Source organism: Musa acuminata, chromosome BXJ2-7 (genome assembly GCF_036884655.1).
Source record: "Musa acuminata AAA Group cultivar baxijiao chromosome BXJ2-7, Cavendish_Baxijiao_AAA, whole genome shotgun sequence".
NCBI classification, from domain to species: domain Eukaryota; kingdom Viridiplantae; phylum Streptophyta; class Magnoliopsida; order Zingiberales; family Musaceae; genus Musa; species Musa acuminata.
The window spans coordinates 648,918-671,320 of NC_088344.1; the positions used below are offsets into that span (position 1 = coordinate 648,918).

Below are 22,403 nucleotides of genomic sequence, written 5' to 3' on the forward strand. Positions count from 1 at the left end.
ACAAAGCAAAACAAGTTCATGACACCTTAGTAAAATATAAACCAGAGGGGTCATCCAATAAAACCCTATTATTAGGGATTTTTTTTGTTTTTGAGTAAACTGGGATAAAATTATTATCTCTTACTATCAAAAATTGCACAACTAAAACTGATCAAATTTATGATTAGAGACGAGATGTCTGAAGAAGAAGAAGAAGAAAGCTGACAGAAAGGAATAGAAAATGTGATCCGCAAACATACAAATTCCTACAGGTTTGGATTCCATCAAATCAGGCACCAAACACTACCATTTGCCATACACAACCAGTAGAGACAGCAAAGTTCTCGTGGAAGAATCTTACAAAAGTCATCTTTTGCTAAATGGGAGAAAGGATGAGGAGAGTGACTCGATCGAAGTAGGAGTTGCAGCAAAGAGCAAGCAGTAATGGAGATTCTTGGAGGAATGGCCTAAAGCTCTTCATGTTATATATATATATATATATATATATATATATATATATATATATACAAAGCCACCCATGGATAGTGTAAAGGGAGAGCATTACAAACTGCTGAGATACAATATTGTCTATATAATAAGCCACCCATGCATAGTTTCTTCACGCATGAACAAGCTAGCTCAAAGCAGATCCCAGCTTCCTCACAAGATCCTTCACCGTCATTGAGAATTCCTCTTCTATCTGTGCAACAAGAAAAGAAAATTGCATTCATTCTCTTTCACATTGAGGTCAGCGATATTAGATCGAACATGAGTTGCTCACAAGCTCATATACATGAGAAAACCAGGAAAGTAAGGTCTTGCCTGTGCTGTCACTGTTACGTTGATAGAGGAGCCAAGAAATGGCATGACATTGGTATTGATTATGGTGAGATTGATGCTCTCGATCTCGGATAGGATCTTCACGATAACCCCTTTGCGGTTCTCGCAGTGAATTCTCATCAGCACCGTCTTCCCGGAAACCTTGGCTTCGATCTCAGGAAAAGGCTTCTGTGATGGTTGTGCATCAAAGTTCTCATCGGAGGAGGAACCATCATCATCAGCATCAGCATCAGCATCAGCAGCAGAGGGCTGGGACTTCTTGACGAGGACCACGGATTCCACAGTCCTCTTCACGTTCTGGTCTTCCAGGGTCTTCACTCTTGCCTCCAGTTCTTTCACGTATCGCACTGCATCTCCAAGAACAGAAGCCTTGTCCGCCTAGCAAATTGATATATATATGCATACAAATCGAGGCAAGTTATATGCAATTTCTCATCCATAATTCCCATCCATCTCTCTCTCTCTCTCTCTATCTATCACCGTGTAACATAATCATACGTTTGTCATCCTATTATTTCATGTAATCTCGCATCAGAAAACAGAACGAAAACATATATTTCTCCAAGTCTTCTCAGGATTCTGAGAGTGTTCAGAAACCATATATTTGTGTCCAGTCTTGATTGGTCTGTTTCCTACCAATGTTAATACCGCTAAAACCGTGGAAAATATTCATGAGATAAAAAAGTGATGGACAGAGAGAATAGTCTAATATTACTAAAGATTAATGTTTGACTTATAAAGTTTTTGAATTGAATTGACTCGAAGTCGTCAATATCTGATTTCTAACAAGCCGTAAGGAAGAGAGACATGTCTCCTATACCAAGCAACCGAAGCTACCTTTTTAAGCCCAGGGATTATCGCCGAAAGTGCAATGAACTTCTGGTTGAGCTTCTCCCGCCGGTTTCTCTCGGCGATGATGTGCTCTTGAGCTTGAGCGTTGACAGTCGTCGCTCCCCGGTGAAGAACAGCTTCATGCTTGCCACCAGCAGCCGGAACCCTCATCTCTTCCTTTGGCTTCGTAGATACCCCGGGAACATGTAGAAGAGGTGCTGGGAATGAGGCATCGGGATCCATGTCTTCGTTGGCCAGGAAATTCCAGCTGATGATCCCTCGAGTAGTCAGTCTTGATCCCGCAACGAGGCCTGCCGGAACAGGATGCGAGGTTTGGCTCTCGGAAGAGAGGGACTGCCGGAAGCCTCTCCCGGGCGCCGGTGCAACCGGTGGTGTGTCTTCATGGGTTGATGTTATTTCCCACCGGTGGAGAAGGTTAGACTCATCGATTCCCTGCAGATTAGGCATGGATAGAAAACTACCACAAAGATGTTTCTCTCGAAGAACAAGGTCTGCAGAAGAGTTTGACATCTTTTGTTTCCGAGATTAAACCCTAAAAGCCCATGTAGTTCCAAGCAGCTTTGATGCATGGCGTACACTTACACTTTGTGCAAACCAGTCGTTCCAGGGTGCCTCCATGTCCTTCTATGATCCACTTCCCTGAACAAAGAGATCCTGGCATAAACCACTAAGAAATATTGTGGAATCCAGTTCACGGAATAACATGTTGTCTCGATCGAACATGAAGCAGTGGAAATCCCGACATAAACCACCAAGAAACATCGTGGAATCCAGTTCATGGAATAACATGTTGTCCTGATCGAACATGAAGCAGTGGAATTCAAGGACCAAGGAGACTCGGAACAGAACAGCCTGTTTATATTATTTATTACACCCAAACAGGAAAGGAAAAGGAAAAGAGATTTGGATCAAATAGCTCAGAAGACGAGCTTCTGAGCACACACAGGAGAGCTCTTGATTCATATCAAAACTTCCAGCATGCTTCTTAGCGAGGACGAATTCATACTTCGTTCCATATATACAAGAAAATTAAAGAAGATCACAAGGCACTCAGCTTTCATGCATGCACTTCCTATTTAGACAAGTACTCGCTGAAGATATCAAAGAACACTTACCTAGCTAAAAACATCAAGGAAGAAGAAGAAGACTCATGTTCGGCATCAACTTCTTCTCTCCTAGTCGAAAGCAGAACTGCTCTATCATCCCTTGAGTTCCCGGAGAGTCGTCTCCTTTGTGTGAACACTCCCTGGTCCTCTTGATTTCATGTTTTCCCTCATGTTATATTGGGACAAGTCTTCTACAAGCTTGATCAAGGAAAATAATGCCTACAATTACAAAACTATATGACATAATCTAACAGAAAAGATTTGTTTTGATAAGAAAGAGAGCCACAACAAAAGGCATTCAGAAAATGTGGTCAAACAAAAGGAAAAGCATATGAGAATATCTTCACAATATCATAGTCGAGGAGATCTTTTAGTATCTTATTCATGTCTATAATAATCATGTCTGGTGGTAGTGAGAGAGACCGAATAGAAGTGATTGCAGCAGTGGGCCCAAGCAGCACCCTCAATTATATGTGGACATATGAACAGATGAAATGGCTTCTGTGAATTGTTTTTGAGCAGATTGATGTGAGATCTAGAAAGAGTATCTTGCGTTGTCTTAGTGATTACCCGTTTCCCACTATCTTGGAGTACTGAACATTCTTATCCACCTTCATGAAATTACAACAGCATGCGAGAGAAACTGGCAGCCAAACACAGACATGAATCCATTTCAAGTGATGAAACGAGTACACAGGGTATATAAAGTCAGCAGAAGAAGAAGAAGACGATGATGGAAGCTACAAGACATTTCAAAGGCCAGTGTTGCATCAGTTGATATAACTCCTTTATCTGAGATTTCATTATCAGTGATTTCATTAAAAGAATCATACTTACTGATTAAGACAGATCACCAGTGTAATCCGTGGCAGATCTCTTATTTAATCCACATCGCCCACAAACCTTTGAAAACTAATCCATAGCTTCAGTAACTCATTTTATGCTTCTTACGTGCCTTCCACCAACAAGGACAGATTGCATTGATATTTAAAACTAAGAATTCATATGGTCATCGGATCATTATAGATTACTTGTCACGGTATCAGAGAAGATTGCCCGCAGGCCATTAGCAGAGGGATCCATGGACCAATGAAAGTGGGAGTAGCTGGAGAAGGAGAAAGACACTAAGCTACAATACCAGCCAACATAAGATCCTGTCAATATCTTTCTATGGATGATGATTAACAGAGCGGCAACAGTGCCAAGAAAACTAATGAACAATCATCAGCAGTAGGCTAATCCACATCTAACCTGTTAGGGTCATTCATTGTCTATAATTTCAATCTGTGTTTTTTGTTTGTCTTTTTTCTCTCTAATTTTTTGGAGCTTAAAATTTGAAGAAAAATTGGAGGAACTTTGTACCTCTATTCTTGTCCTCAAGCTATAGGAATCCCTATGTTTCAGATAAACACAAAAAGGAAATCTTTAAATTTAATTCTTTAGCTAGCATGCGTTAATTAATTAGTGAAAGAGGAAGAAAATGAATGTTGATAATAATATCTGATCATGACCCACATTCAACTCCTATTGCCTCTACGATTGAGGTTCTACAAGCATGAGCAACTCAAGGATATTTTTCGATCTATCATCGTGGTCAACATCATCCCACTCGATCCTGTCATCTTCTTCTTATGATGGTTGGCAATTATCATCAACTCATAGGCTTTATTTTTCTTTCTTTCCTAATTCCTAAGTCAACATGTACTCGATTTCTTTTTTCTCCCACCTTTTTTTTTTCTTCTCTCCCGAGCACATAATATAATTATATGATATATATATCAACATTTAAATATCTTATAAATATGCCAATATTCAACGAAAGCGCCTGTAGCTCAGTGGATAGAGCGTCTGTTTCCTAAGCAGAAAGTCGTAGGTTCGACCCCTACCTGGCGCGGTTTTTACAGTTATTTATAATGGATCTTTTTCGAATTGCTTAATATAATCCTTTACTATTGAATTGAATGCTTCAGTAACAGTCAGCTTTCAGCAAAACGAGGACAGTAGAAGAAACGATAGAGCATGCAATAGATCAAATCTGTTCAGCTGCTCTCCAAACTTATTGATTGGATCTTTGGACCGGCAGTTCTTAGATCAATTGAAGAAGAAAATACTACTTTCTATTAATATTTTATTTTGCATGCATTGCGTTGTTGTGGGCATACTCAACCACCATCCACTTTATGAACTCGATCTTATCATCACACACATGCCTGCTCTGTTGGTGGGACATTTAATGTGGGTTGGGACCATCCGAACGATCAGTAGATCGATCGATCGTCTACGATTGCAATAGGCGAAAAAGATGCGATTGTTCTTTTCTTTCTGCCTCTGTCAAATTTTGAAGCCTTATGTTAGATACGTAATTTCATGCAGGATTGGTCTATAACATTACAAGAATAAGAATGTGAGGATGGTTGACCATCATCATCCACTCTATCTATTGTGTCGTTGACTTGTCGGGGAACAAGGACAGGCAACGGACTCTCTCACCAACTGCATGATCTCAGTAAACCGCATACGCACACACATCTCAGAATCATGTTGCACGAGTTTTGATCACACAAACACAACTGTGACTACAAGATGAGTGAGAGCAGGAGAAGCATCAGAGGCACAGAGATTATTCCAAGGAGATTAAAGGATACCAGTAGATGACTGAGAGGAAGAGAAGAGTGGATGGGGGGGTTCAACTACTCTTGCGAGGCTGTTGGCTTTTTCTCCTTGTTCTGCTCTTTGGTTTCTCTTCTTCTTGTTGTTGTTGGATTGCTTCCACTGCCTCGACTTGTTCGTTCTCAGCAGCAGCAGCAGCAGCAGCAGCGGCAGACTTTTGTTCCTCCTCTTCATTCCTTTCCACCGCCACCTCCACCACTTTGCGTGGCCGGCCTCTCTTCCTCTTCGCCTGCTGTGCAGCCACAGCCTGTTCCGATAACGCGCCAGTGCTGGTCGGCGAAGACGATCTCCTCTTCATCTTGGATGTCGTCTTCTTCTCCATGTGCGTATGCTGATCAAAGTTCAGATGATTCCCCAACCCGACGAGATTAAGCAAAAACAATGTATCCCCGTCGATCATATATGCCTATCATGAAAACACAATATATCTATGTCAACATCTGCAATTTCCTATCCCTGTCGATCATATATGCCGGTCAAGAAAACACTATTTACAAAAGAAATCTCATCCCAACAGTCGAAAAAAAGGTTCATAGAACAGCTCACATCTTAAGAGTCTCTTTCCAAACAAAGTGGGTGGGAGAGAAGATGGATGAAGAGCGCTGCAGTAGGAGTCCGCGATGATAGCATAGCAGAGGAGGGGGCACTTGCGGCTCTCTCTCTCTCTCTCTCTCTCTCTCTCTGTTACAGTGGTGGATTGGATATATGAGAAACAAATCAGCCATGGGGATCCCTGTTAGGTGCAACCCTCATTACTCTCGGTGCTCGGCCACTGGGGACGCTTCACGTCAGCATCAACATGGATCATGTCATCACAGATTCATCCGCAAAGTTGGCTTGCCGGAGGGAGTCCGCGATGATAGCATAGCAGAGGAGGGGGCACTTGCGGCTCTCTCTCTCTCTCTCTCTCTCTCTCTCTCTGTTACAGTGGTGGATTGGATATATGAGAAACAAATCAGCCATGGGGATCCCTGTTAGGTGCAACCCTCATTACTCTCGGTGCTCGGCCACTGGGGACGCTTCACGTCAGCATCAACATGGATCATGTCATCACAGATTCATCCGCAAAGTTGGCTTGCCGGAGGGGTGGGGAATAGTTAGTTCATAAATGCTTGCATGGAGAGTGAATCTTTACAACATAATAATAATACCTACCGCTCGTGTACAGCATAATCCTGCATTATTAAGAGAGAAACTCCGGGGGGGGGTTTAAACTTTAAACCATAGCAGACTACCATAACTGATATGTTTCTACCACTTTACTAACATTAAGGGCAGTTATGCGAATCATACAAAGATGGGATAGAAAATTGCATAATGAAAGCAACGACTGGGAGATGAGTTCAGTTGAGAAAATTAAAATAAAAAATAAAAATAAAAAGAAATGCTGATCACAGATCATAAGTTATCAGCATCTTTCTCTCTGACATAAATTACATGGACATTATTTCAGTTTTTTCACTGACAGATAAACGAGTTCTTCTCAGAGAATGCTGATGTTCCATTATTTTAACCTTAAAAACATCTCCAGTCAGATATTGCTCGAAAAACAACACAGGCAAGAAAGCAGGCATTAGTAAACCCGTGCTTTCGGTGGGAATGACTCCACTTCATCATCCAAAGTGTTCATATGGACAGGCCTATAGGTTAGCTTGACTTTCCCATTCTCCCAATACCTGCGGCAAAAGCAAATAAACTTCACATTATGAAGAATCAATCAAGTACAAATACAACTATAAATACTGGTCGCCCATGTTTTGTCTGTAAGAAGTGGAGCATCTGATGGAGGGAACGGAAACAAATTCAACCGTGCAGAGAATTATATTAGTTCTGCATCAGATATTTGTTTCATCCTTTTCCATGCATAGGATCTCTAACAGCAACGATAAGAGCATAGATTTAATCATGAATGTGGATAGCTAGCTCTATGAGAACTTTTATCAAGGTTGTATGTCAAAGATATCTATCTCCTCAAGCTTCTAATCCAATTTATGCTCTGAGGTTATGAGCATGTCAAGTATCACATGCTCAGATGTTCATACGCTCATGCTCCTGAAGACTTTGAAACAACCCAATTGTCAATGTCTTCAGTTTTAACCAAAATCAAGTTCCATTTGGTAGATGTTATCAAGGAACACTGTTCAAAATGTTTTTGAGGCTTGGACCCTTGTAGTTCATATCCTCGTATCATCACATACAAAAATTCAAGAAAATATGTACAATCTCTAAAATTATAAAAAAATTCTCTCTTTTCTAATGAGTAATTTTCTAACCAGCAATATTTTTTGTAAATCCAACTGATACATCCGAAAGCCAAAACTAAGAAAGTTTTGGTACTAAACCTAACAGTTTAAGTATTTTATAAAATTGTATCTAAAGCTCCACCATCATTGGCAATTCATACATATCCATTTTCTAACGCTAACATGCAACAGAATGACCCTGGTTTTCTTCACAATCTTTAATGTCCATAGTCCCTACCACTGATGTCCTTTCTACCAAAGAAACTAATAAACAGAAACTGGGATTTTGTATTCCATCTACTTGAACACTTGCTACACGCAGAAACATGCAATGGAACTACATTAATATGATTGAGATTTTCTTTCCAGATGTTGAAATTGTTAGATGGTATTCTAGATAAAAAGAGTTTTTAATATACTAACCCTAGTGTGTGTTTCAGCCACTTCTCATCATCTCTTTTCTGCAACAAAAAAGAGGTGATGTTATACTAAGAAATCAGCACAAAAAGGAAATAACATATTCAGCAGAAAGTGAATCTGACCGTAAAGTCTTCGCGAGCATGAGCTCCTCGACTTTCCTTTCTTGCCTCAGCTGAGTGCATTGTTATACATGCATTTATTAAAAGATTTTCTAGCTCAACAGTCTCTATTAAGTCGGAGTTCCTGCAAGGATAATGAGAAATCAGATGACTGAAATAGATATAAAGTAGATGTCATCATCGAGGCCATTAAGTAAAGGGCACAACCATATCAGACTCCGATCATGGATTTTGACATCATGAAAGCTCTCCCATGCTTTGTCTATCAACTGACAACCTAAAATAAATTCATGCAACAGAACAATAAGAGCTATAGAAAATCCACCAGATCACGTTTTCTACAAATTGACACTAATGAGTCGTAGCCAGAAAGAACCTTCTTCTAGTGTTTCTTGTGTTCGAAACACAGCAGCATTATTTTGCATCACCCGTTGCATGTTTAGACGAATTTTTGAAGTTGGCAGTGAACCATTTGAGTTCCTTAACTTATCCAGCCAAGCAATGGTCTTTTCTCCAGCATCTTTCTCAAGTGGTTTCTGCTTCTCCCCTGTAAATTAAATAAAGATGCTTGGTTATTTACGATAGACCTTTCGTAAGTTTTAGCTTCCACAGAGATAAAGTAAAAGCATACCTGGCTTGCAGATTTCCGCGACTCTGTTTGCACAGGCTCTGCCAAAAACAACAATATCAAGAAGTGAGTTTGCGCCAAGCCTATTTGCTCCATGGACAGATGCACAAGCTGCCTCTCCAGCAGCCATCAAACCAGGAACCACTGCATCTGGATCATCACCCTTTATATGAACTACCTGAGAAACCAATCATAGGTGCAAAAAAGCAGAATCAGCAACAGATATAAAAAACAGCAAGTGATACTCTAAAAATCAGTTCTATGACTACTACCACTTGACGTTACCTCGCCATGGTAGTTTGTCGGTATTCCACCCATATTATAGTGCACGGTAGGCAGAACAGGGATGGGTTCCTTAGTGACATCAACACCAGCAAAAATAGCAGCAGTCTCAGATATCCCAGGAAGTCTTTCCTTGAGAACATCCGGAGGTAAATGATTCAGATGAAGATAAATGTGATCCTTAAGTGCCCCTACGATATTCAAAAGAACCAGATATCAACGATAAGCACTTAATTGCACTCATAAAATCAGCATGAACTAGCAAGTGATCCTTCGGCTCATACCTACACCACGACCTTCTCTTATTTCCATTGTCATAGATCTAGAAACCACATCGCGTGATGCAAGATCCTTTGCCGTAGGAGCATATCGTTCCATGAAACGTTCACCTTCACTGTTCCTAAGGATACCACCCTCGCCCCGAGATCCTAAAAGTTAGTTTTTGAAACAAAAGGATAAGTGAACAAAACCATGCATAAAAAATATCAATATGTACAGAGGCTAAAACTTCAAAGACTTTGATATCGGTTAAGACTATGTAGTAAAAGAACACAACCAACATTGGAAACTATTTTATCAGTTAGAGCACTTGAAAACAAGCAATAACCACAACAAACCTTCAGTGATCAGGCATCCAGCACCATATATGCCTGTAGGGTGAAATTGAACGAACTCAAGGTCCTGCAGGAAGGATAACCAACTAAGCACAAAAAGAATAGGAAATGCCTGGAAATTAAAACCTCTTGATAGGGCAAAAATCATTATATAAACCTCGAGAGGTAACCCAGCTCGTGCGACCATAGCATTGCCATCTCCAGTACATGTATGAGCTGAGGTTGCAGAGAAGTAAGCTCTACCATAGCCCTGAGTCAAACAAATTCAATTGTATACAACTGATCGAAGAAATGACATTTTGAATTCCCTATAAACTATCAATACCCCAGTAGCTAAAATTGTGTTGGCTGCATGGAAACGATGAAGGGTCCCATCCTCCATATTCAGTGCAATCACACCTTGGCAAGTCCCTGAGTGTTGCCAAAAGACAGATATTAGCACATAGATGGACGGCATAAACATACATACGAACATAAACCTCAATATAATGTCCATCAAGCAGAAAGGAATAGATAGAAAATATCATGGAAGAAAGTTGCAACGACTGCAAGAAGCTGGCGAACCAAATGCGAGAATAAATGCATGATATAGTCAAAACAGAATTCCACTGTTTCTCTAATAAGGCTACCACATGATTAGTATGTCACAATTTCATTGTTTACAGATAAACAAGTCCACCACAAGTATAGTTTGTAGGCTAAGACATTATCAAGCAACCAAATCATTTTTACACAGAATAAGATGTTATCCTGCATAATTAAATACAAGGAACAACAAACAAAGAAGTGATGCAGTAAAGGAACCAAGTATCTGGATCAAACCATACAGCAAAATAATCATAATTTGAAACTTAAGGATTACACAGTCAATGCTCCTATATCCTCAAAACACTTTGAACCTTATCTTCAAGAAAGTAATTTTAATCATTGACCCATCATCATAATTTTATGGACTACAGGGCACAAGAAAGCATCAAATCGAGTTGCACAAGAAAGTTGCAACTGATATCTTCATTCACGGACCGTGATTTTACCAGAATTAGAAACTTTTGAAGTAAGATCATTTTTTTAGGCATTGAATACTTCACTCTGTCAATCCTTTTAAATTTCAAAAATATCCAGTTTGTTAAATTTTCATAAAACCAGTAGAACTTTTTTTGAGGTTGTCCTCAAACTTGCACGGAAAGCTCTAGTTTTAATGACCATGAAATAATCTTAAATATTCAAGAATCAAAACATTGTGAGTCACAAAATTTCATGGAATTCCAGACATAAATTTGGTTAAACATAAAGAAAGATTTGATGGTTCATTTTTAAAACTTAAAAATCTCATCCCTGCTCCCTTCTCTTTGACTGTAAATATGTATTTAAACTAGACACAGCAATAAAATACAAAATAAATATGTAGGAAGAACCTTTCACCAGAGTACACACCTAAAATGAAACCTGAACCCACACTCCTAGGCAGGAATTGCTGTACCGCCCGAAACAGTATGATTTTGGTGGTACATACCGATCCAAGCATGGACTGATACACGGACCACCCCGTTTCGGGTGGTCTGCATTAAAACAATAAAAAAAATCAAAAAGTGGTGGGCCTCTGTCTATTTCAGCGTAAAAAAAAACATATTAGGGCTCTTCTCGCGTATGAAGCCACAGCACTGCCTCTTCGCTGATGCAATGCTGCAGCGGTGCTGCCTCTTCACAGCTTCACCGCTGCAGCGACGCTACCTCTTCGCTGATTCGCCACTGCGATGCTACAGCGGCATTGCCTTTTCATCACTTTGCCACTGCGATGCGGCAGCAGCACTAACTCGTTGCCACTTCACCTCTGCGATGCTGCAGCGACGCTGCCTCATCACTGCTTCGCCATTGCGATGCTGTAGTGGCACCGCCTCTTCGTTGCTGTGATGCTACTGCTTCCTTTCAACGCTGTAGCTGCTTCCCAGGTATCACTGCATTTCTTCTCCTCCTCATTCTCTTTTTTCTTTTTCTTCCTTCTTTCTTTCTCCTTCCTCCTCTATTCCTCCACTAAACCTTCCTCTTCAACCTTTTTTTCTTCCTCGTCAAAACATCGGTACACATCGACGTACCATGTGTTGGTACATCGGTATGGAGCAGCACGTGCCGTGCCGTCGACTGGGCGACACACCGGCTCGGACCAGTAAGTCAAACCTTGCTACTAGGTTTTTTCCTTCATATTTTTTTATTTTTCCAAGAAGGATTTGAAGATATGAAACTCGTTTCTATCAAAAAGTAAGACTTCAACTAAGATCCACATAGCCAATTGGAAAGGCAATTTTAGATCTATCAGTGAACAATATGTTAAGTGCATATATGAAATTGATAGTTCCTCATTAAATACAGGAATCTACCAATTATAAACAGCCAGTGCCAATCTAAGTTCTTGGATAAAGAAAAGGGAAGAGAATGAGATATCTAGATATTGACAGTAGCTAGAGTTTAAAAAAGTGAAATTATCAAGATCAACGAACTCTAAGAAAAGTTCATTATTGATTAAGTGAAAAACATTAGGATTGATGGCATGTGATGCTGCTTACCTTTGCTATCCATGAGAAGATCCAAAGCAAAGTATTCAACAAAAAACTGAGTATTATGCTTCATCGCTTGCCCATAAAGTGTGTGCAGCAAGGCATGGCCAGTTCGATCAGCAGCACATGCACAACGATATGCCTGGCCACCTAAAGATGTGAACCAATGTGAGAGGAACATTTAAACACTTCAAAGCTGGAGAAACCCCAATGACCAGAAAAATAATCAAAAGGCAAAGCATCTACCTTTTCCAAAATCCAAACTTTGACCTCCAAAAGCCCGTTGATATATTTTGCCATCTTCAGTCCTGGAAAAAGGTAATCCATAGTTTTCCAGTTCAATGACTGCTTTTGGTGCTTCTCTGCACATATACTGAATGGAATCCTGATCACCTGATATAATTCAACGAGGGTTGCATGTCAGTAACACAGATGGAAGCAATAAGAGTACAGAAACTCAGTCAACCGAAAGACAGCATCTTTAGAATCTGTCAAAAAATAGAAAATCTTGCATTTATGCAGAAGAATCCTAGAGAATAAAGCATTTAGCATTATTTGTTCTTGAGAAACACAGTCAAAAACAAGCAATCTATGATTCCCCTAGCAACAAAGAGCTGATGTTCTACATTTAACTTTGCCACCACAAAATCAAGTGTTCAGGAAGATCTACTTCAAATAGTTGTATGAAGATAAAAGTACAAAGTAAACAGAACAAAAATTATTTGCAAATTAGTTACCTAGCCAGTCACTTCCTTTAACAGTATCATACATGTGCCACCTCCAGTCATCTTCGCTCATATTACCAAGAGCAGCATTTATACCACCCTGCATGTAGTGTCCCATCACACTTCAGCAAAAAAATATTCAAACAGACAGCAATTAAAAACTAATTAACGACCTTTAAAAAGTCTGAACATCCAATCCTATGAGAGACACAGAACAACCCACAGGGATTTGAAAAAGTTAATTGACTATTTAAACAAATAATCTTGCATTCTCATCCAGAATTTGTTCTGTATAATGATATAGGAAGTAAATGAGTTTTACTAAACAACAGTCAAAATAATGGCTCCTAGAAGTTCCCTAATTTGTAAAAAATCAACAAAATAAATTAAAAATGATCTTTCACATTAATAAGAAAAAGGATTGACTTCCATCTGAGGGTGCTTATCTTATTAGATTATCTAAGAAATGTCACGTGAAGTAGTAGGGGTTGCATTGCAATGCGTTATTGTGGGAATTCCAGGGATATGGAAGTTATCACTTATCACCACTACCAGAAATGTCCAAAAGGCTTCACAGCCACAGAGTTGTTACTTTAATTCATTAATTGTACATTTCAAGAAACCTCATGTGATTATAAGTATTATTCACCAAGAAGCTCATTTCTAACTAATCTTGCTATTCTTATTGTTCTAAAAGAAAAGACCTTTCCAAAATTCTTTGCAGTTAGTCATCTCAGTGGTGCTTAAATGTCATAATTCTAGCTTTAAACTTCTCCAAGCAGATTAGTCATCATACAGTTTTTATGGTAGGTCTTACTCTGGACCTGACTTCAACATATTTTGTGCTTTTATTTTTGTTTCCTTCTACATAATTTGTGCTCTTCTTTTTTTCTCCGTGTCCTTCTCTGTCTTTTCAGAGCATCATATTTGATCTGCCTCCAAGAACATGAAGACCTACCAAACCAATGATCTTGCAGTTTGCAGAAAGCTATTTAACAAGGATTTTCATATTCAATGCAAATAGGTATCAATATCTTTACATATATTATCATCTGAGGTCGAACCTAGTGTCATAAATTCTAGTCTGATTTTTAAAAACCAAAAAGAGCCCAAGTTGTCGTACTAGATTTCAGCACCTGTGCAGCAACCGTGTGAGAGCGAGTAGGAAAGAGCTTGGTAATGCAAGCAGTATTAAAGCCATGCTCTGACAGACCAATGGCTGCTCTTAGCCCTGCACCTCCAGCGCCTACAACCACTGCATCATATGTGTGATCAACGACAGTATATGAAGAGCGCCCAACCTTCATCACAAGCAACAAAAGTCAGATACTAAGTTTGCCATTGAAGATGAGATGAGTTGCTGTCATTATAATCAACTGGCTACAAATTACAAAAGATTGCAACAAATGCCAACTAACAGAAATTATTCGACATGCAAGAATTTAATGATGGACAAAAGAGGGAGAATAAAGAAAATCAATGAAAACTATGTACCTGGGCAAAATAAACTTGAAAATCCTCTCAGAACCAGAATTGCAATCAAGAATATGCGAATGAGGAAATGTAATTTCATACAGAATCACATAGAACAAATATCAAATTCCATGAAACATAGGACCTAATTGGCAACTCATAAGTGGCAAATAGTGTTCCTTTGAATCATCATTGCGAAGGAAATGTTGAAACGGAAAACCAAATGAAACTATTTAAAAATATATAGTGGAAAAGTGGTAACCCAAAAGCTATAATATAAAACAACTAGATGACAAATGAATGAAGAGGCAAAGCAGAAGACCGGGAAAAAGACACTCGAAAGTTGATAGCGAAATGCAACGATCATCCGACTAAGAACAACTAACCAAACAAAAATGAAGATTTAGCTTGAACGAAACAAACCCTCGTTAAAACAAATCTAAAGAAATTAGAGGGTTTTGAGGTTTTGATCCTCTGACCCGCTGTCGATCAACGTGCAGAGGACGCACGTGATGCGAGTGGTCTGGAAAGCAAGGCGCGTTTCCAAGCTGAGATCGGCACTAAAGAACTAGAACGACATCAAACGGATCGCAGATCAAATCGAATACCGAGTCAGTGGAGAAGGATCTAGGCGCCGTCCACGGCGACTGACGGATCGGCTCGCTCCCGATCGGCGACGCCTTCCTCGAGAAGCGGAAGTTCCGCGGCAAGCAGCGGCGCCACATCGCCTCCAAGCCTCTCGCCGATCTCCTTTATCTCACACAAAGAGGAACCTGGAGGAAGACGGCAGCGAACGGAGACAAGGCGACACCCACTGTCTCTGGTTCGCTTAAAAAGGCGTGTGGCCTGTCGATTCTACAAGTTTATATTCCCTGCAATGCTTTTTAATTACAAGTTTGCCATTTTAACCCGTCGCGGGTGAAAACTAGGGTAACATTGTTCCCATTAGAAGGTTGCTGCCACTGCGTATTGATCCTCCCCAAATCCGATACAAGTCTCGGTCGGTCTCCTCTCTCTTTTATTTATTTATTTATTTACTTTGATAAAATTATTATTTTATTCGATTATAATATCAATGAATAATCTCTTGAGATAATCTCAATCAAGAAGAAAACCAGACCAACCTAAGAATCTCTTAATATAAATTAATATTTAAAAAATTATTGCCAAGTATAAAAAATAAAATTATGTGTAATTGTAAATGATGGAGAAAGATTTGTCAAATACATCACCACAACCAAACACAATAATGCCTCATAATTAAATTGACAAATTCCACTTCATGCTAGTTGATGCAAATGACTCAGATTACTTACTATGCATCAAATTAAGTTATCAAACACTAGAAGAACTTATGACACATATGTAAATTATAGCTCATAATAATAATTATCACTAGTGTTTTGGCCAAGGTGCTTCATGGCACGTCAGTGATGTAACGATACAAAAGTAAGGGCAATTTGCTAAGCTTTGACCTGAAAGGGTTAACGATGGAGAGAGTTAGATTACCGGTCCAAGTGTATCTCCTTTTGCAGCCACTGGCGAGACCGATAGCCACGACGATGGACGTCCCGCTGGCCGCACCAAGCGAGACGCGGCACCACCAACACCAGGCTCCACGCCTTGCCCTCACCTGTAGAAGCTTCTTCCACACGACATGCTTCACCAAATGGAAATGTCCTCAACAAAATTCACCTCTGAAGAAAGAATACATCGTTTATTTTCCCATTACATATCTGGATGATTCCCTTAACAGTTTGAATTGCATTGGTATATAACACATCTGATAACTTCGCACATGATGCATGCTAATGGAATTATGATTTGGAACAACAACCTGTTGTCAGTACATCCATGAAAAGGTTACTCTTACACCAAGGTATACTTGTATAAAAAAAAAAATGAAATAATGATGGAAGACAATATCTGGGAAATAATTGCATGAAGTATTTTCCCACGACAAATTCAGAGATTTTCATGTTGTAAGATTAGCAAAAACTGATAACAAGTGACATACTGAATGGAAGACGCAGAAAGACGACATACCAGTGGCAACCACCGGCAACCGAACCAACCTCAGCTACTGGATTTTATCCAGCTTCCCCTGCCATGCTTCGACTCACTACCATATCCAGCTTCTTTGTCATGTGAATAACCATGGTCCCTTTCATAGCCAGCTTGATCATAGCCTCTCTCGTGCACCTGGTCCCTTTCAGGTCGACTATCATGTTCACAGTCATTGTCACGACCACGTTCTCTTTCCTTATCTCTGCCATGACCCCGATCACGATCACGTTCTCTCTCCCTTTCTCTGCCACACTCATTTCCCCTCTCTGTCCCTTTCTCTGTTTCTATCTCGGTCCGAATGGTGGTACTGTCTGTCATTCCTTCGCTCCCATGCCCTATCATGGGAACGTTCAGGGGGCCTCTCCCATTCTCGCTCTCCATCCCGTCCCCTTTCTCGAGACTTCTCCATGTCCACCCATTGAAAAATGAATAACTGATAGATGCTAGAAACATGATGTAAACTACTGATGTCACCAGAATCCTAAATTTATACTTGTACCTTCACTAGAAAATGGAAAATGAAGAGGTCATCATACCTGGCCACCTGACGATCATCTTGTGCTCTTGACTCCTCTGATCTAGAATGTCCTGATGCACATTGCTGCTGCTCCCTGGGAAGAAGAAAAATTCGTGTACAAAAAGAAAATACTCATAAATATTGATGCTCCAAACACATCTAGGGCAGTGTCATCCACAAAATGAAGATACAAATTAAAATGCAATTATTATGCAAGAAAATCCCAAGTTCCCTGCAACAAGTAGTACAACTACATTAATAGTTACTAGTTGCAAGAACGTTTATCTACTAGTCACCAATTTTAAGGCTCTAATGTAGGTACAAAACATAAGCATGTATCCACTGGACTTACTATTCACTAACATCTGTCATCTATCTCCCACAAAGACTACATGTACACAAGTAAGTTCAAACAATTTTAACCACAAATTCCTCTTAGAAAATAGAATCACATAGTACCAATATGATAAAAAATGAATTTTGCATCAGAGCAAGTACCAAAACCTGTTGAATATTAAATAAAAAAAGCCTCCTGTGAGGCTCAACTGGTTCAAAACTAGGAAGAATTTTTGACTGGAAATTTTAGCACAGTAAGTAATTGCAAAATGATAATGTTCTGAAACTGCCTTGAAGGCTCAATCAAGTTCACAATAATAATTGACATTTTACTACAGAAGGAAAGCTCATATGAAAAACAACACCACTGTGTATTTATGCTATATTGACAAACAACAAAGAAGGCAGCTGTTCTTACATAATCACAACCCGAGCAAACTATTTACAAACTTAGACAAAAATAATCAACTTTGATTTATCTAAAATTTGAAACATAACCATCCAGAATATGGTACTACTTGAAACTAGTCTACAGAGGTACCAGCATATTGAAGGTCAAATTTTCGCTCAATTACCTGACAGAATGCTTCTGATTAACTTCTTCCCCTCCAGTCCTGGTTGTTCCAAGTCCACCACCCAACCTTTGAGGTCGCCAATTTGGCACCGATCTTCCTTGCTCAACATGAACAAGTACTCTTTTATTGTCTATCTTCCGACCATCAGCTTGCTTATATGCAGCTGCATGATGCAAAAAAAACCCAACTATTGTAACAATTATGAGTACAGGTTGTTTATGAATACTACAAGATAACTTTCAGCCACACTTTTCATGTCTCATGTCTGCATGTATTCAATGAAAGCATATCCTCTAGGTGTTTTTGTCTCTTTGTCTGTGATTAACCATACCTGAGAATCACAGAAGAAAAATAAATTTATAGAGTGAAACCGGTGAGCATGAATGGCATGACAAACAGGCACCACAGCTCACTAGCGGTGCTCGCCTTCATAGGTGTAAGGCTTCACAATGCGAGATGAATCATCAGCGTACAAATTAAGTTGGCACAAAACCGGTGTATGTCCCATTACCGGAAGAATCAAATAGTTTTACCGCCCCCTTACCAGGGAATTTTACGAGTAGCTAAAAACAGACATTATAAATAGATTATACCAGAAAATTTCTAAATATACCAGAAACCTTCTGGATGATGAAAAGATTTTCATTTGGCCTTTAAAACCAGAAAAACATTTCAGTAGCAATAAAACCACAATATAATTGAACTCAAAATATTGGAGATCCTGCTTACTGCAGAGGGAATCTGAGGGGAAATTAGAGGTTTTCACTGCCTTCGTGAAGGAATGATTTGTATAATTGAACTCAATATAATTGAACTCAATATAATTGAACTCATGATTTACTACCCTGATCACCCTTATGTAACCAAGTTGACTGATGGTTGCACTTGCATTGACCACAAACAAACACTGAGAATGAAATTACATGAATTCAGAGATGAGAGAGACAGGACCTCTTCTTACCAGCAGTGTTTCTTCTTATAATAGCAAACCACTTGCAAGTAGCTAATAGCTAGGATGTGATCTAAATTTCCATATAATGTCCACTGACCACAACTCAAATGAAGGAATTAAGAAAACCTACATACAACTTTGGAATTTACTTGTGCTACACCCATTTTCTTCATGATGTAACAATCATCTGGCTTCTCAAGTATTGCCACCAACTAAAATGATAAAAAAAACACTTTATATATATATATATATATATATATATATATATATATATATATATATATATATATATATATATATATATATATATATATATATATATATATATATATATATATATATGAATGATATTCATCTTGCTATATATGGTTAATATACCTGTGATTATCCCCTATTCCTACTTTCTAGTTTATCAAAGATAATCATGGGCTTACAGAGCAAATAAAAGATTTAAAGAAACAGAGAAAATAGAACATTTTTCAGAGGTTGAATGAAAAAAACTGATTTATGGGAGAAACCTTTTCTCATACTTTGTGCTGATCAGAATTATATAACCTTACTTATGTTGAGAGCAATAGCATGTGCCCCCAACAACAAAAACACACTTACCCGCTTGATTGGTCCATAAGTTTCAAATCCCTTTTAATCCAATGTTCAGTGGTCTCATAATTCTGCACAAGCATAATGATAAATGAAGCAGTACATCAATTACAAGGATAAAATAAAGTCGACCAGTGCAGAAAACATACAAGTCTGGCAACAAAAAGTGTCTTATATGGATGAAAGGTTACATTTGGATCTTTAGATGGATCATCTGAAAGAAAACAAAGATGTTTGACGCTAGGGAGGCTAAAAACTTTTTAGCACATAAGTATTTATAGAACAATTACATTTCTCCAACTCTTCAGCAGCCTTCCTTGCACCCTCCTCAAGCCATAATTTTCGAATCCTAGCTCTTCTTTGTGTCTGTAACCAAATAAGAAACATAATATACCCAAGGAAGTGCCTAGGACATGTATCTCTTGACAAGTGGAACAAGTTGTCTATATACAGTCACAAAAGAGAGAGGTAGTCTGGATAATACAGATCTCAACATATAAGACAATAAAAGGGATTGTAGATCATGGCATTTTGAACAATACTGGATAACATCATAACCAGATATGCAGTTAAATGCACAGGGTTCACTTGTCCCTTCATGACAGGCATTCACAGGAGAAGAAATTTCTCTACAACTACTCATACACACCTCCCACTGTCTACATGAGCACCAAAATATTATAGCTGCTATACCACTAGGATTAAGAAACTGATGTAAAAGACAGGCAAGCACCATAAAGAATGAGCACTTCCATAAGCTATGTGACAAACTTATAAAAATGAGATTAAAAAAGAAGTCTATCAACCATATAAAGGTTGAAAATTCAATCAACAATGTTCAGCATCGTGAAGCTAAACAACAGTTGAATGCATTTACAAAAACAGCCAGCTATGATTTCGCTCAACTCTGCTTGCAAACTCTGTCTAGCAGGTATACATCAAGATAACATTTCGCAAAGACTGCACTCAGGTTTCAACAATTCAAAGCATATAGCAGGTATTGAAACAGCATACACTGTTTTAGCCAACTTAGATCCTAACATCAGCAAAGATACATATGCATCTTTTAGTCATAGAAAGATTTAAAAAGAAAATAGCATCATTGAGTTCCTACGTATCCTGAGGATGAATTATGACAAATTGCATGCATTTGTGCCATTTGTTCAGCTATAATTAGGACAAGACAAATTACATGAATTATTGAAATGGTTCGCATACATCCCCTTAGCAATAGGTTGCTGTAAATCAGCATGATCAAGACGTAAAATACAAAGCCTTGACAAGTTATTAAGCAGAAAACACATCTCACCGGAGTTTCACCCTCAACAACAGGTGGAGCATATTCAGCATCGCCTGGTTCAGCAAACCGGATAACAAATTGCACCATCCCTTGAGAGCACATAAAAATTTAGATTGCAATGAACTCTCTTAATCAAACTTAACATAATAATAACTTGTGAAAGAAACACTACCTGTATAGGGAGGACATTTCCTTTTCTCAGGAGGTGGTGTATACTCCAAAGGAGGCTGGGGCTCAAAAAGCTTCAAAAGATTAGCAGTAAGCCCAGTTGAGCGACTCTGCCCAATCTAGTTTAAGCAAAACCATCACACAAGCGTCATAAACTGAAACATCACACTATCTATGACTATAAGCGAACTATATTCTGTAAAAATAAAGCAGATCGATAGCCATGCTAAGAATCAGATACAAATTTTTTGTTTAAATCACAGGAAAGTTTTGGCATGAAAGACCATGAAACATACAAGCGCACAGATACGAGCAAAGAAAGAACAAAAGCAAATCTTGATAAACGAGCACATATTCCATGCAGCTATTAAAACAGCCATTTTAAGTTACCACAAACAAACTAAGCCGATGAAGCAAAAACCATCATAAAGTATCCAATATGAGCCCCAAACAAGCAAAAGAAAATAATATTTATCATCACCAGCGAACCCAACAGCAACAAGAAGATCGCAAACAGATAAGTATTCAACGATGAAAACTTCTTCCTATAGAATCCAATAAATGCAAACTTTGTGGAAACTGTGATCAAATGAATGAGAAACAAGATCTACCAACGAAAAAAGGAAAAACGGCTAACATTCCAAAAAGATAATAGATTATCGAACCCTAGAAGAGGGGGACCAGATCAAGAGGCCGTGAACCTAAGCCGGACCGTGTCCGAGTTAGGGCAACAATGGATCAAAGAGGTAAATAGAAGGAGCAAAAGAGGCTTATCGAGATTACATGTTTCAGCTGGAGGACATTGGCTCATTCTGGGCTTTGGTGCGGGCCTGGACGGCGGCGTTGTTGCGATTGAAGGCATCGTTGTAATCCCCCATCCTCCACGACTCGAAGGGCGGCTAGAACGAGAGGGGATCAATCGCCCCCCACCGGAGGGAGGTGGAAGAAGGCGGGCGAGCGAGCGGCCCGCCCCAAACAGATGAATGAGATCGCAGGGGTTCAGTTTCCCTCCGTGCGATTTTTAATACCGCGTTTCCCAGTGATAGTATTCCCATTGTTACTCCAAGCCATAAATGCCACGTCGCCGTGGATGGTTGTGTCTCAAGTCGCGACATGATGCACACGCGTTCTAACAGGTGTTTTCCGCGTTGGCTTTCAGATGACGTTAGCATTCGATGAATCAAATGCATGATCACCCAATAAACATATTTTTATATGATATTTAAAAGATGAGGTTTCGAATAGACGAATGAGATACAAAATCCATTAGCTAAACGAGAACAATTGGATAAAGCACAACATCATCCTCGAATCCTGTTTTCCCTCTACACATTTTTCCCTGTAAATGACAAATAAATGTGCTCGAGTAGTGTACATCATCAACC

General features: G+C 39.1%; 2 protein-coding genes, 1 non-coding gene and 1 pseudogene across 4 annotated transcripts; 1 reads left to right on the forward strand and 3 right to left on the reverse strand.

Moving 5' to 3' along the window:
• Positions 1-216: 216 nt before the first annotated feature.
• LOC135582634 (transcription factor bHLH18-like) lies at positions 217-3,016 on the reverse strand. 2 transcript variants are annotated; one of them, XM_065115726.1, is made up of 5 exons: positions 2,787-3,014; positions 2,254-2,310; positions 1,657-2,103; positions 802-1,197; positions 218-679 (listed from the first exon to the last, which is right to left on the reverse strand). In XM_065115726.1, exons 2-5 carry the CDS (start codon positions 2,287-2,289, stop codon positions 614-616), a joined length of 945 nt encoding a protein of 314 aa, XP_064971798.1. In that variant the 5' UTR covers positions 2,290-2,310; positions 2,787-3,014; the 3' UTR covers positions 218-613. The 2 variants fall into 2 exon arrangements, with proteins under 2 accessions (XP_064971797.1, XP_064971798.1); XM_065115725.1 differs by having other exon boundaries at positions 217-679; positions 1,657-2,310; positions 2,787-3,016.
• A 1,582-nt stretch (positions 3,017-4,598) lies between these two features.
• Positions 4,599-4,671, forward strand: TRNAR-CCU (transfer RNA arginine (anticodon CCU)). The gene has a single exon. It is a non-coding gene; the product is annotated as a tRNA-Arg (tRNA).
• Positions 4,672-6,737: 2,066 nt separating this feature from the next.
• On the reverse strand, positions 6,738-15,336 carry LOC135616489 (succinate dehydrogenase [ubiquinone] flavoprotein subunit, mitochondrial-like). The gene is made up of 16 exons (XM_065115728.1): positions 15,112-15,336; positions 14,167-14,331; positions 13,043-13,130; positions 12,552-12,698; positions 12,315-12,455; positions 10,079-10,164; positions 9,911-10,003; positions 9,757-9,820; positions 9,424-9,567; positions 9,143-9,330; positions 8,861-9,035; positions 8,606-8,776; positions 8,437-8,506; positions 8,233-8,353; positions 8,114-8,151; positions 6,738-7,123 (listed from the first exon to the last, which is right to left on the reverse strand). Exons 1-16 carry the CDS (start codon positions 15,226-15,228, stop codon positions 7,021-7,023), a joined length of 1,911 nt encoding a protein of 636 aa, XP_064971800.1. The 5' UTR covers positions 15,229-15,336; the 3' UTR covers positions 6,738-7,020.
• A 1,094-nt stretch (positions 15,337-16,430) lies between these two features.
• On the reverse strand, positions 16,431-22,044 carry LOC135586934 (U1 small nuclear ribonucleoprotein 70 kDa-like; annotated as a pseudogene).
• Between the last annotated feature and the right edge of the window lie 359 nt (positions 22,045-22,403).